Source organism: Cebidichthys violaceus, unplaced genomic scaffold, assembly GCF_023349555.1.
Source record: "Cebidichthys violaceus isolate CVI_PGR_0920_01 unplaced genomic scaffold, fCebVio1.0.p SCAF_39, whole genome shotgun sequence".
Taxonomy (NCBI): domain Eukaryota; kingdom Metazoa; phylum Chordata; class Actinopteri; order Perciformes; family Stichaeidae; genus Cebidichthys; species Cebidichthys violaceus.
The window spans coordinates 498416-510915 of NW_027176583.1; the positions used below are offsets into that span (position 1 = coordinate 498416).

The window sequence follows — 12500 nt, forward strand, 5'->3', positions numbered from 1 at the left end:
ACACTCCTGTCCTCCCTCGGCGCCCTTCCACTCTGGATCCAGAGCCTCGCTTTTACACAAACTACAGCAACCCTGGATGGTGGAGTCCAGCTGGGAACGAACCGGATCCTCTGAACCCTGTTTTATGTGCTTTAGTTGGTCCGCATGTTTGGGGTGCGTTGTTCTTTTGGTCAGCGTCGCTTCTCCGCACACTGGCTTACCGCTGATCTCACCCTGAGTCGTAGCTGCTGCTCCACTCCCACTCGCCGGCTTGGACTCCGTCTTCTTTTGCCGTTTGGTTCCATACCGGGCACTGGTGAGTTTGAGCAGCGTCGCAGCAGTGAGGCCTGCTTGACGGCGAGGCGTCGGTGCAAACAAAGCCAACCAGTCGATGTTCTGAGCCTCCGCTGACGACCGCCTCTGCTTTTTAGGTCTTTCCTTCGGGTCCGCTTTCCCTCCCGGAGGAACCTTTTTGGTTTTACGACCTCTATTTTCAGTTCTAGTGAGGCTATCTTTTGCCTTGTCTTCACTGGAAGGCTGCCGAGAATCATCTCTGTAGAGCAGCAAGCTGTTGACGGCCTCAGCGTTCAGAGAGGCCATTCTCCGCCGGCGGGGCTCAAAGACAGGCGCGGGGAACGCGAGTAAGGCGTCGGATTGGTTGATTTTTGGTTCCAGTGCTTGCCGATTGGCTGCGGAGGTTTTCTTAGATCCAGATTTGGTCCTTCTTTGACTGGAGCTGGAGTGCAGCGTCTTCTTGACTTTAACCCTCTTTTGCTTCCCAGATTTCGGTGCATCCTTTTCTTTACCCTCGACCCGTTTCTCCTCCAGACGGGTGAGCAGGACGCAACAATCCAGCGCATCTCCGTCACCCCCTGCCAGCGTCTTCCTTCTATGTCGATGGGACTCTTTTCTATCCTTCTTTTTCCTTCCTCTCAACTCGTTTTTTCTCTCTTTCCCTTTTTTCACGCCACCTCCTTTCTCCTTGCTTCCCTTCTCCTTCCGGGGCTTCCCACATTTCACAGGCTGGCTCCGCTGAGCTTTCACCATTGTCACAGCGTTCGGGGTGGGAGGGGGGGGGGGCAGAGCCGCCGCCTCCTCTTCATCCACGTGGGTCCTACGATGGTCGGGTTTCGGCTCAGAGAGACCCTTCAGCGAGCATCATCACGGGTCATCACCAGGGTCCATACACTCTCTGGGGAGACACAGATCGGACATTTAACTGTAAAGCCGAAAGACGCACAAAGACAGAGAATCTGAGAGTGACTTAATGTAACCGACAGGATCTTTTGATGCATTATTCAACAATCGGTTTTACTTAAGTTTGCCGTCCAGGTCCCCGGACAACACGACCACTTAGACGGCCTTTCTCCTTGACATGCAAATACGCTGCGCACACAAGACGGAAGACGAGCGGAGACAAAGAGCACATGATACGCTACGCCTGAGGCCATATGTACTCCAACCTCCCTCCCATTTGTCTGCTCCGTCTCAGTTTAAGATTTGCTCTTTTTCCACTTATCTCATTATATATGAATTCATTATCCTGTATCTGCTGCGTGTTTTGAAAAAGAATCTATTGCCTTTTTTTTCCGCCTTGTCAATAAAGATCATTTTAAGCTCCGCGAGCTCATGTTGAAGCACATTAATGACTCGCACAATCCACCAGGAGCTCAATATTACGAGCTTTTACTCACTCAGCGACGAAGAGCAGAATCACGGCCCACAAACAGTTTAGGTGATGCATTTAACGTCGGGTGCGATGGATGCTTTCAGAAGCGATTTGGATCCGTAACGCACGATTCCGCACCGATTTGTTTTTAACCGTTAACCCACAGCCTGTAGCCGATCGCTGTGCATGGCACATTGGCTTAGCAAAGAGTAGGTAATCAGATTAAACACGAAAAGACTGTCACATCCAGGGAGCGCGTCTTTCAATTTCTACAAGGTAAAAAGGCTCAGAGAACTCTTTGAAATCACTGGGAGCTATGACATTAAGGAGTCCTTCTCCAATATCTGAAGACACAAAAACAAACAGTGTGATCTAAATGACTCATGAATTGATCCATATTTCACCAGCGCTGGCGTCAAACAATAGCCTCTTCAGTTTCCATGTCAACAGGCTGCTACCAGAGTACATCAAAGCACCGCCGGCAACTTGGTAGTAGAAGACGCACTGAGCTGCAAGGATCCTCTGCGGTTCACGCGAGTCGTTCTGCTCTCTCGACGCAGAAAACACCTCGCTGAGGAGAAAACCTTTAAAAGCTCCAACAGACTCAGCAGCCAGTGAGGTTTATGCAGCGACGGCGCTGTGTGCAGCGTGAAGACGGATCATCCTTCAGCCCCGAAAACACAATTATGCCACTTGACCTCCAAGAACTAAGTCAGCATGGGACTTTTTTTATTCTTTAAATGAAGTGACTCTTCAGCTACGAACACTTATCTCTCAGTCTGACTCTCAGCTTCCATTAATACCAGACGCACATAAGACCAATCAGATCATTTAACAAGCTGCTCGTTGTGAGGGCACATTTGTTTGTTGTTGTCTGACGAGCTCAGACGTCAAATTATTGACAAATATTTCCAAACCTGCAAAAAATGGTCAGAAAATGGTCAAAAAATTATCAAAAAAAGGTCAAAAAATTGTCAAAAATTGTCAAAAAGTGGTCAGAAAATTGTCAAAAAATAGCAAAAATGCTCCTCACAGTTTCTCCAACCCAAGTGGAGATATTCTAGCGCTACCCTCACTTTGTCGATTAGTAGACTAGTCAAGATTAAGAATTCTTTAGTTCTATGCTTTTCATGATGAATTTGGATTTAAAGTGGTACGTTTTTGTGGACAAACTCAGTTTAAAGTTTGTGGATTAGTGTTAGTGTTAGTCGACGAAGACGTTCTTTGGTCGAAGACGGCCCTGACCTACTCAAATGTCTCGTTGGTCCCCAAAGAAATGCTGTTAGAACAGAGAAAAGTCGAAGCTACAACTAGAACATTAATGTTTCCAAAATTACTTTGGTTCTTAAAGTTGATTTTACATCTTCTGTTGATAAACTAATCCAAGAATCTCCTAATAGTTTCAGCACTACATGGATTCTGTCTGACTGGTGCAGAGATGCAACCTTTAGTAGAAGAGAGCATGAGAACCTCATCACCAGACGTCCTTATTTTTTTTTTAAAAAAGGCTTTATCTGCAATCATGCGCTGAATCTCTAGTGTTGACAATAACTGACTGGAGTCAAGTGAAATGTGAGACCCTGATGCGCCCATCTGTAAATGAGGTTTGTGCCCTCACTGGTGTTTTCTGTCTATGAATGAAAGTGCATCAAATCATGTTTAAATGTCATTTTGTGTCCTGTTGTTAAATTGAAACTTAGCACCCAGGCTGTAAGTGACTCCTGAGGCCATTTCACGATTGGGATTCTTCAACCATTTTGCAGTCGAGTAACAAAGCGTCAGAAAGAGAGCGGCGACGGCGTACGACTCGAAAAAAAACCACACATGCAAATTCTGCTACAAACTGTTTCTGCGCTGCATAACAACAGCTTATTCATGCACAGCTTCATCTCGTCACCAAGCGTGCAACAACTCCGCTGTTCTTTTACAACTCGCCATCATGCAACGCCTCATGAAGGGTTGGGGGAACCAAGAGTGCTTCTTGTTGAAGTGCTCTAATTACAAAAAGACAGCAAGAGTGCTTTTTGGATTCCGTTCGCTCATTTTCTTTACACCGAATCCTAAACGTACCTCGTGTCCGTCGATCTGTTGCTTCACCTCAACACTACTGAGAGCGGACCCGGTCGAAAAACCCACTTTTGACTTCGGAGCGGACGCAAACTCTCCGGCCGGACATTTTCAAAAAAGCGTCTCGCGGCCCTCGTCCGCCCTCACTGCCGAAGGACTCTGTGAACCGTGAAATGCAATCCATGAGAGGGAAATTTAATTTCCAGATAACGAGAGGACAGAAGGAGCCTCGCATTGAGTTTCTGTCTACGGATATCAAATCAAGTTGCTTCATTTAAGTAAGACAAGCATGCACAATGGAAGGAAAGGAGCGCTTCTATTATTCCCGGCTAAGCCTTCACCGCACCGACCACAGCGGATAAAACAAGAGGGTTCAAATGAATGTCGGGGTCTGATCTCCGCTTGCTTTTTCACGCCGTTTGGAAAATCAACAGCCGATCAGAAACATAGTTCTCCTACTTACATACATTCATGTATATTTTTCAGATTTTTCCTCTAATAATCTCATCTTTCTAGTGAAACACTGGACAGTTTCACTTCTCCAGTCAACACAAGTGAAACCAGTAATTTAGATCATCGTCTCCCAAACACGTTGGTCTTGTTGTGAGCAGGTTTAACAAAAGAGTGATTCATTTTGTATTTTGAAGGATTTTTTTAAGTGTCTTTCCCCAAGAAAAAGGGGAACTTAACATGAAGATGAAATATGTTTTTGATCATCATCTTATGACTTGTAAGACTCACCAATTCCAAGAAAAACAAGTTAAAATCTGTAGTATAAAAAGTATAAAATATACATTTTCCTTCTTATCCCTTTTAATTGTCTTGTGACCCTTCATTTATATTCTGGGGACCCGGAGGGTTTAAGAAGCACCGATTCAGAAGATCAAGATATCTACTTCTGAAAATGACAGATATCAAAAGATCCCCTCTTTAAACATGAAGCAATTTAAAATGAACGGAGCACAATGCACACATAAAAGCCACATCTAATGATTAAGCTGCCCCCCCCCCCCCCCCTGTACTGTACAGCGATATGTGGAGATAGAGGAGGAGGTGGCTGTGCTGCCTCGCTGTCACACAGACTCATCCAGAGGACGGACATGGTGTAGAGCTGTCACCATGAGAGAGGAAGCCCCGAGGCAGGAGCTCTCAGGAATCTAAGCTGTGCGTGTGTGTGTGTGTGTGTGTGTGTGTGTGTGTGTGTGTGTGTGTGTGTGTGTGTGTGTGTCGCTTCAGATAGTGCACATCAACACAAGTCCACTTTTCATGGAGCAAAATCAGCAGTTCAACAATCCTCCTCCACCACCACCACCACCACCACCACCCGTCCTCCTCCTCCACCACCACCACCACCTCCTCTTCCTCCTCTTCCTCCCTTCACCTCCATGCAGGTTCAGGCACCAGCAGTTGCAAACACACCCACATCCACTCATGGATTATAATAAACGGTGCAATTAAGAGCCGCGTTATTGCACGTATTGTAAAAAAACAGAAGAAGAGAGAGGAGCGGACTCGCCTGCTGGAGCTCGTAGTTGGCCGCGGTGGCGGCGGCGGCGGTGCACGGTGTTAATCTGACAGCATGCCGTAGCAGGAGTGCGGGCTGCGATGACACGAGAAGTGGGGAAACGAGTCTAAAAAAACAGCCGACCATCCTCGGATCGATCCGGGGTTCGAAGCGCCGCTAGTTAATGTCTATACCGGGATCGGGATCGGGAGGAGCTCGCGTTGCAGCCGAGTTGTCAGAAGCGGGCTGTACCCGCCGATCCTATCATCTCCAACTGTGACGGGAATTACAGCCGCGATTGATCGTTACCTTGCGTGTCCCGTCGGGTGAAATGAAAGAATAATCCCGTCAGTCCGTCCGTCCGTCCCCCCCCCCTGCTTTGGTTTCCTGGCGGGCAGTTTCTACCCGGTCGGGGCGGTCGACCTGGGGAGCGATCCGCGGACCGAACAGCCCACAGTAGCCGGAGACATGGTGAACAAATCGGTGAGCGGTGACCTACTTCCGAAGTGGCATGCTGGAGATAATATTCATGCGCTGCCTGTATTCGCATTCGCCGTTGCACCGGGACATCCCTCCGTAACGTTTGCTGTAATATTCCTGCAGGGACTAAATCATCACTGAGGGGATTTTTTTTATTTAAATTCTCTTCAAGAAAGAATGCACGTGCATGTTTTTCCCCTCCATGCAAAATGTCTTTAGCATTTTAAATCTCCTGAACAAAAACATCCCCACTGGACGTCAGCAAACTTCTCTTCTACAGGCCAACAAGAAGTGTCTCAGAAATAGTTCAGTTTGAGCCTAAAACATAAAGAGCATAAATAGAAATGAAGAAAAAGAACCAAGTGATGCTAATAATACACAAACAGCTGACTAAAAACTATCAGAAAATAGGTCCTAAAGGGCTGTTAAATAGTGCCAAACAGGACTGTTTACTCACCACTAACCTGACCGTAAGTTATCATTATGTTCAAAATCAACAACTATAACCAACTCTTTTTGTCTTAATAAAGACGATAAGAATACTCCAGTAATCAGTAAAGTACTACTGTATACTAATAATACACAGATACTCGACTGTCACATGCAAGAAAACTATATCGGTCCTAGAACTAGAGTCATATATTAAAAAGGTACAACTAAAACATATTAAACTGTATATTGAAATATTATAGAAATCATATGAAACACCTGAACTCACTGTGTGTAAAACACACTGCGTCCCCATAGATATAGCAACACAAACAGTCAACTCACCAATGAATATTACATCCATGATATACATTCCTATATTCAGATTAAGACAGCAGAAAATAAAATGTGCAAATTTTTTTACTATTTTAATAACTAGTAAATCAATCAATAATGCAAATAATCATTAGCTGGAGCCCTAGAATAAACAATAACAATATGATCCTTACATATCATGAGGTGTCCCTGTACGTCAACGTAAACACCCATCCCTAATATAAATCCCTGAAGGAGTATTCATCGTCAGATTATTAGACATCAGAACAGAGAAGGAAGCATCCCTCTTAATTAGCCTCATGTCCTGCATCCTCTGCTCTTAACGATACGTGGAATCTAATAATGAGGAGTGATGGGTCGCTGCTAATCATTTATTACCCTACTTCTTGAGGAGGCGCAGATAACGTCGGCCTATTACACAACACTCACACACACACACACACACACACACACACACACACACACACACACACACACACACACTGTTGTTGATGATGATGGCTCGGATGCGGCTCTCACTCAGTGGATGTTCAATTACAGGAGAAAAAAACCGGCAGGTTCAGTCTCTTAACAACAAAGTGATTGGAGAAGCCACTCCGCTATCAAGTTAGCATCTAGTCAGAATGGAGCTTAATTGGGACAAATGCTGATTGTCCTCATCAATATCAGCTTTCCAGTGTGTAATTAACAGCTGTAAACAAGCTGGGTGGGTTGAGTTAATGAGGCATGAGCACCCGGGGGGGGGGGGGGGCAGAGACTGCTGAGAGCTGACCTGTACCGCAAGAAACCGCAACACACTGCAGAAAGAGGCACGACACCGACCGGGACCATTAGACGCATCCTGCATGCAGGAAGCACTCACTCACTCACTCACTCACTCACGCACTCACTCACTCACTCACGCACTCACGCACTCACGCACTCACTCACTCACTCACTCACTCACTCACTCACTCACTCACGCACTCACGCACTCACTCACGCACTCACGCACTCACTCCTGGTGGAGATGGTGATACAGACATAGAGCGGACATCTAAATTATTGCTCAAAGGCACAATCTCAAAGAGAATTATGAGATCTGAAAAACATTTATTTTAAATCGGGGGCAAAAAAACCCAAAAACATAAAGGAGCTGAAAGATGCTTTTGAGATTCCAAAGAACACACACACACACACACACACACACACACACACACACACACACACACACACACACTCAGGGGTTTTGAACTGAGAGGTGTATCCAGGAATCAACAAATATGAAGCAAGTCAAACTGTATATTTGGCTCATTTGCTCAAAGGCAAAGTCAGGCTCAGACCCGTTGGTTCCCTGACAGAGAAGAGAGTTTGAATCTCTAGTGTCAGGAGAGGAAACCCCTTTACCACCATGTCAAACTCAACAGTATTTCTTCAGACCGTTTCCACCTCAGACATCTCCCAGCTGATGTACATTTGGTCGTGTGTGTGTGTGTGTGTGTGTGTGTGTGTGTGTGTGTGTGTGTGTGTGTGTGTGTGTGTGTGCGTGCCCCCATTCAACAAGATCTTGCCCCAGAAACTTGTCTCGGTAGATATTTACGGTGGGATGATGAATCTTTCCTTGTAAAAAGGTGGAGCGATAGCATCGGGGAGAGATGGAGTGAAGTAACACCGTAACACTTTATTGATCTGGCTCTCCGCTCGCCCTGCCTGAGAGAAGTCAGCGCTCAAAGATTGTGCAGCCGCCCTCCAGCTGCCACAGCGTCAACAAAAACTTTACAAAAATATATATATATATATATATATATATATATATACGGGTTGTTCTTGGACCGCAGGTAAAAAAAAATAAAATATCAATAGCCACAGTGTGAAGTCTTCTATTTAAGCCTTTAGAGCAAGAGAGAGCAGCCATACCTGCACACAGGAACGACCCGCTCTGCTCTGCAGGCACTTCATGAGCACCGAGACTGATTAAGGTTATCAGGCTAAGCCAATCGGAGGCAGAGCAGGGCGGCCGTGCCTTTCCCCAGAGAGGGAGCACCATGTTAGCACTGGCTAATGTTAGCACTGGCTAATGTTAGCGCGCCTAAACTAGACACTCTAATCTATATTCTAACTAATATCAAGGTATCAAATAAGCGTCACGGAGCTGTAGCACAATACGGAGCTACAGAGGACTGATTCATGGATGAATGTCATAATATTACTGGTCTCATTTGGCGGTTGGTCCTAACTGAAGTGAGCGCACGTCATATTGAGTTTTACAGGTTTTGTATTTTGCATATATTGTTAAATAGGTGCACAGCACGACATCTCACTTTTGACTTGAAGGCAAAAACGTGTTTTCAATGCGATGACTCGTACGGTTTACACGTCAACGAGAAGTCATTCAGGAGGCTTTACCGCTGCAGCGGCCTGTCATTGTCACACGGCCGGCTGAACGCTGTGTGTGTGTGTGTGTGTGTGTGTGTGTGTGTGTGTGTGTGTGTGTGTGTTGACCAAGGTTTTCTAAAGAATGCGCGTGTGAACAAGAGGCATTTGTGTTGCGCACGGCCGAAGAGCAACAACACCGAGGCACTCGACGGTCTGTTCGTGGGATTGACTTGGGATTGACAGTAAATTGACACAAACTTACTGTTTGTGTGGGTTTAGACGTTGTTTTAAAGGGAGATTATAGAAATATGAAACTGATTCTCTCTGTTAGAAATAAGACAACACAGGAAAGTATAATCTGTGGGAATTTAATCCTGATACATAGATGGTAAACTACACATGAAACTCGCTGAATGTTGTAGACTTTGCCGGCAACTTGTGTCCGTGAAACAATGCGTTCGCTGCAAAGCGGAACAGGTAAGTGAGCTGTTATTTCTCTGCTTCAGCGTGGAAGCCTACAGATGTACAGATGACAGTTCAGCACTACAGAGCAGACACAGGACAGGAAGTGTAATTATCTGCTTCTACTGCTCCTCTTCAAAGAGACGGGGCGAGATGCCAGACAGTCTGACTGGCAAGGAGGAAGAAGAGAGGGGGGGGGGGAAGAGGCAGAGAGAGAGAGAGAGAGAGATGGAGAGAGAGATGAAGACTGAATTCACAAAATTTGAAGCAAAGTGCCAGAGAGGAGTGAGGAAGGTGGAGAGGGAATCTCACACCTCACGTCTCATCGAGCAGAAAAAGTCAAACTTAGTAGAAATCAGAGAGGCCGTTTCTCACGTCCACCCTGCTTCTCTTTGCCTGACAGCTCCTCAGGGATACGCAGTTTGACATAGACGTTGTGAGAGAGCAGGCGAGAACAAGAGGGAAGAAAAATTAAGAGAATGTGTGAGAGACGGCGAGGGGAGGGAGGGAGGGAGGGAGGGGAGGCACGAGACAAGAGAGTGATGGATTGAGATAGCGCAGGGAATGGAGACAGAGAGAGATTGTCATCATCATCATGAACAATGACTCTCTGATAGAGCAGGCCTGTCGCTGGATTTTTCAACCCAGCGGAGGAAGGAGCGACGAGGAGGAGGAGGAGGAGGAGGAGGAGGAGGAGGAGGAGGAGGAGGAGGAGGAGGCCGCCCGCCTGCCTGCCCACCTGCCAGGGCCTCCGTCATGCTTTTAGCATCTGCCAAAGTGAAGGACGCTTGGTGCCATGTGCTTTTTACTAAAGGAGCCTGACGTTTGTCAGTCACAGTGAGGGCTTCTGTTCTGTTCGGCAAAAAAAAAAGGGTTTAATACCCCCCCCCTCCACACACACACACACACACACACACACACACACACACACACACACACACACACACACACACACACACAAACTGCCACCCCATGTAAACAATCCCAGTGTGTGTGAGAAGTGAGCGAGACCCCGGCTCTGAAAGCTCCACATCCACTGCAGCTGTGTGCCGGCCAACAGCTGACGCCGGGCTGTGGCTCTCTGCTCTCTTTCATGCCTCCCTCCCCACCAACCCTGCCTCCTCCTCCTCCTCCTCCTCCTCCTCCTCTTCTTCTTCTTCTTCTTCTCTGTTTCCATGAAGCAGACCTGTAATTTTCACAGCTGTGTCTCTGGCATTGTGCCAGGGCGAGTCAGAGAGAGAGAGAGAGAGAGAGAGAGAGAGAGCTAATGGCTTTTAGAGGAGCACAAGCTACAGCACAGCTTTGCAATACCTGAGACAAAATACTCAAACAACTACAGAAGACGGAGATCAAACTGTGACACTCATCAGCATTATTAATTAAACGGCGCAAAGTTCTGTCAATTATACGGCAGCCACAAAGCTTTCCCCGTCACATCTCTTCGTTAGGCTAACATTGACTGTGTCACTGAGACGTAGCGGCTGAAATCTGGGACCACTTTGCTACAGACAGGTGGTAACGAGGTCAACAGTTTAGTTGGATTATCTGCTCCCCAATTACGGTAAATAATTACGGTAATAATCCCAAATTGCAGGAAATCTTTTTGCACGCACAACTAGGTAAATACAGTGCGTTAAAGCTGCACCTGGAAGTCAGTCTGTAAAACGATGCATGCGTTCAACGGACAGTTTTCTTTTACATTACATTACTGTCATTTTAGCAGACGCTTTTATCCAAACAGGTATTCAAGGGAACCAGTCGTCACCAGAAACAGTTTGTTTTGAGCATTGGAGAGAAGATGTGTTTGAACTCAAACACAACACATAAATAGACAGATAGACGGTAATGATTAATATTTCTATATCGAAGCCACTTCACACATGAAATACGGCAGGCTACACTTCATGGTCAAGCAGCGCACATGTTCAAAATGATGTGCCTCTTCTGTGTAAATAATTTGCAGGTTTGTCTCTTAACAGCGGTTTCATTGAACGGCTCCCTTTTCAACGGTTTCGGTTTTTGCGTCTCAAGGTTTAGTCTCAGAAGTGAAACCGACACTACGAAGTAAAAAAAAAAAAAAAAAAGACGAAATAAATAAGTAAAGAGAATGTCGACCGTAGATAAAAACATCGAGATTAAAAGCTTTTATTTAGCCCTAGAGCCCTCGTCAGTAGCCTGAGAGGCATTATTACATCACGTTGTGCTCATATGTTACATATTCCTAAATGAATGTGGGGCCCAGACGTTCATTTTCACCTCCTAGCAGGTTAATCCGGTTATGATCTCAGCAGATAACTTATTTCTACCAACGGGAATGATAACTAGTAAAGTGAGACCCACGTTGTAAGAACCCAGGTGTCTCAAAGCGCAGCGTCCACATGCAGTAACACGCAGTAACGAACCAGGACGCACCAGCTTCTGACACAAAGAGGTGAAAAAGAGATTTTGCTTCGGTAGCTTGTAGTAGTATTATCCGAGAAGAATCAGGCCCAACGAGCCGAGTCCCTGTTAGATAATATTTAACTTCCTTCTGTGGCTCAACGGTGTGACTGTGACCCGCGTTTAGGAAAGAACGGGCCTCGTCAGCGTACTTTTCCAACGTCACGAACAACAAAGACATTCACGCTGGGTGGGGATGTTGTTTTCACGTCCTAAAATAGATTTGCTATGCATTTGATTTGAGAGATGAACCGCAGGATCACAGGAACAATAATAATAATAATAATAATAATAATATTATGTTTACAATATGAATATATGCCAACACCCGTTCTGTTAAGTCCTCCTCTCTGCCGTCTTTTCTTCTGCACACATGTGGCCCGTGTCTGAGCAGGACCTATTTGTCTCCCTTGGGACGGCAGAGACGACGGCAGAGACGACGGTGTGTTTGGGTGACAGGAGGCATGTTCCCCTCCTCCTCCTCCTCCTCCTCCTCCTCCCTCCCTCTCTACAACAGCACACTTCTTCAGAAATAATGGGATTATGTCCAGGATTGATATCCAGCTTTATGGCTCACGTGTGGGCGCTGCACCTCTATTCAACGTGCTGCTATGACAGGCCTGTCAAAGCAGCGCTGCAGAGAACCGACTGGACTCAGATCCATCACGACCTCCACAACCAAACGCTCCATTGTTCCGCCGCTCTGTCCACTCGAGGCTTTACGAACACCGTTACAGTGAATAACTCACGTTGGCGACTTGCGTGTCATGGGTTATAACC

General features: G+C 46.2%; 1 protein-coding gene across 1 annotated transcript in view; it reads right to left on the reverse strand.

Moving 5' to 3' along the window:
• Positions 1–12500, reverse strand: part of bahd1 (bromo adjacent homology domain containing 1) — a 23478-nt gene that overhangs the window by 8499 nt on the left and 2479 nt on the right. Inside the window, exon 2 of the mRNA XM_068726394.1 lies at positions 1–1171. This exon is cut by the window's left edge and continues 601 nt beyond it. Coding sequence (XP_068582495.1) covers positions 1–1026 — 1026 coding nt within the window. The 5' untranslated portion in view covers positions 1027–1171. The remainder of the gene's footprint in view (positions 1172–12500) is intronic.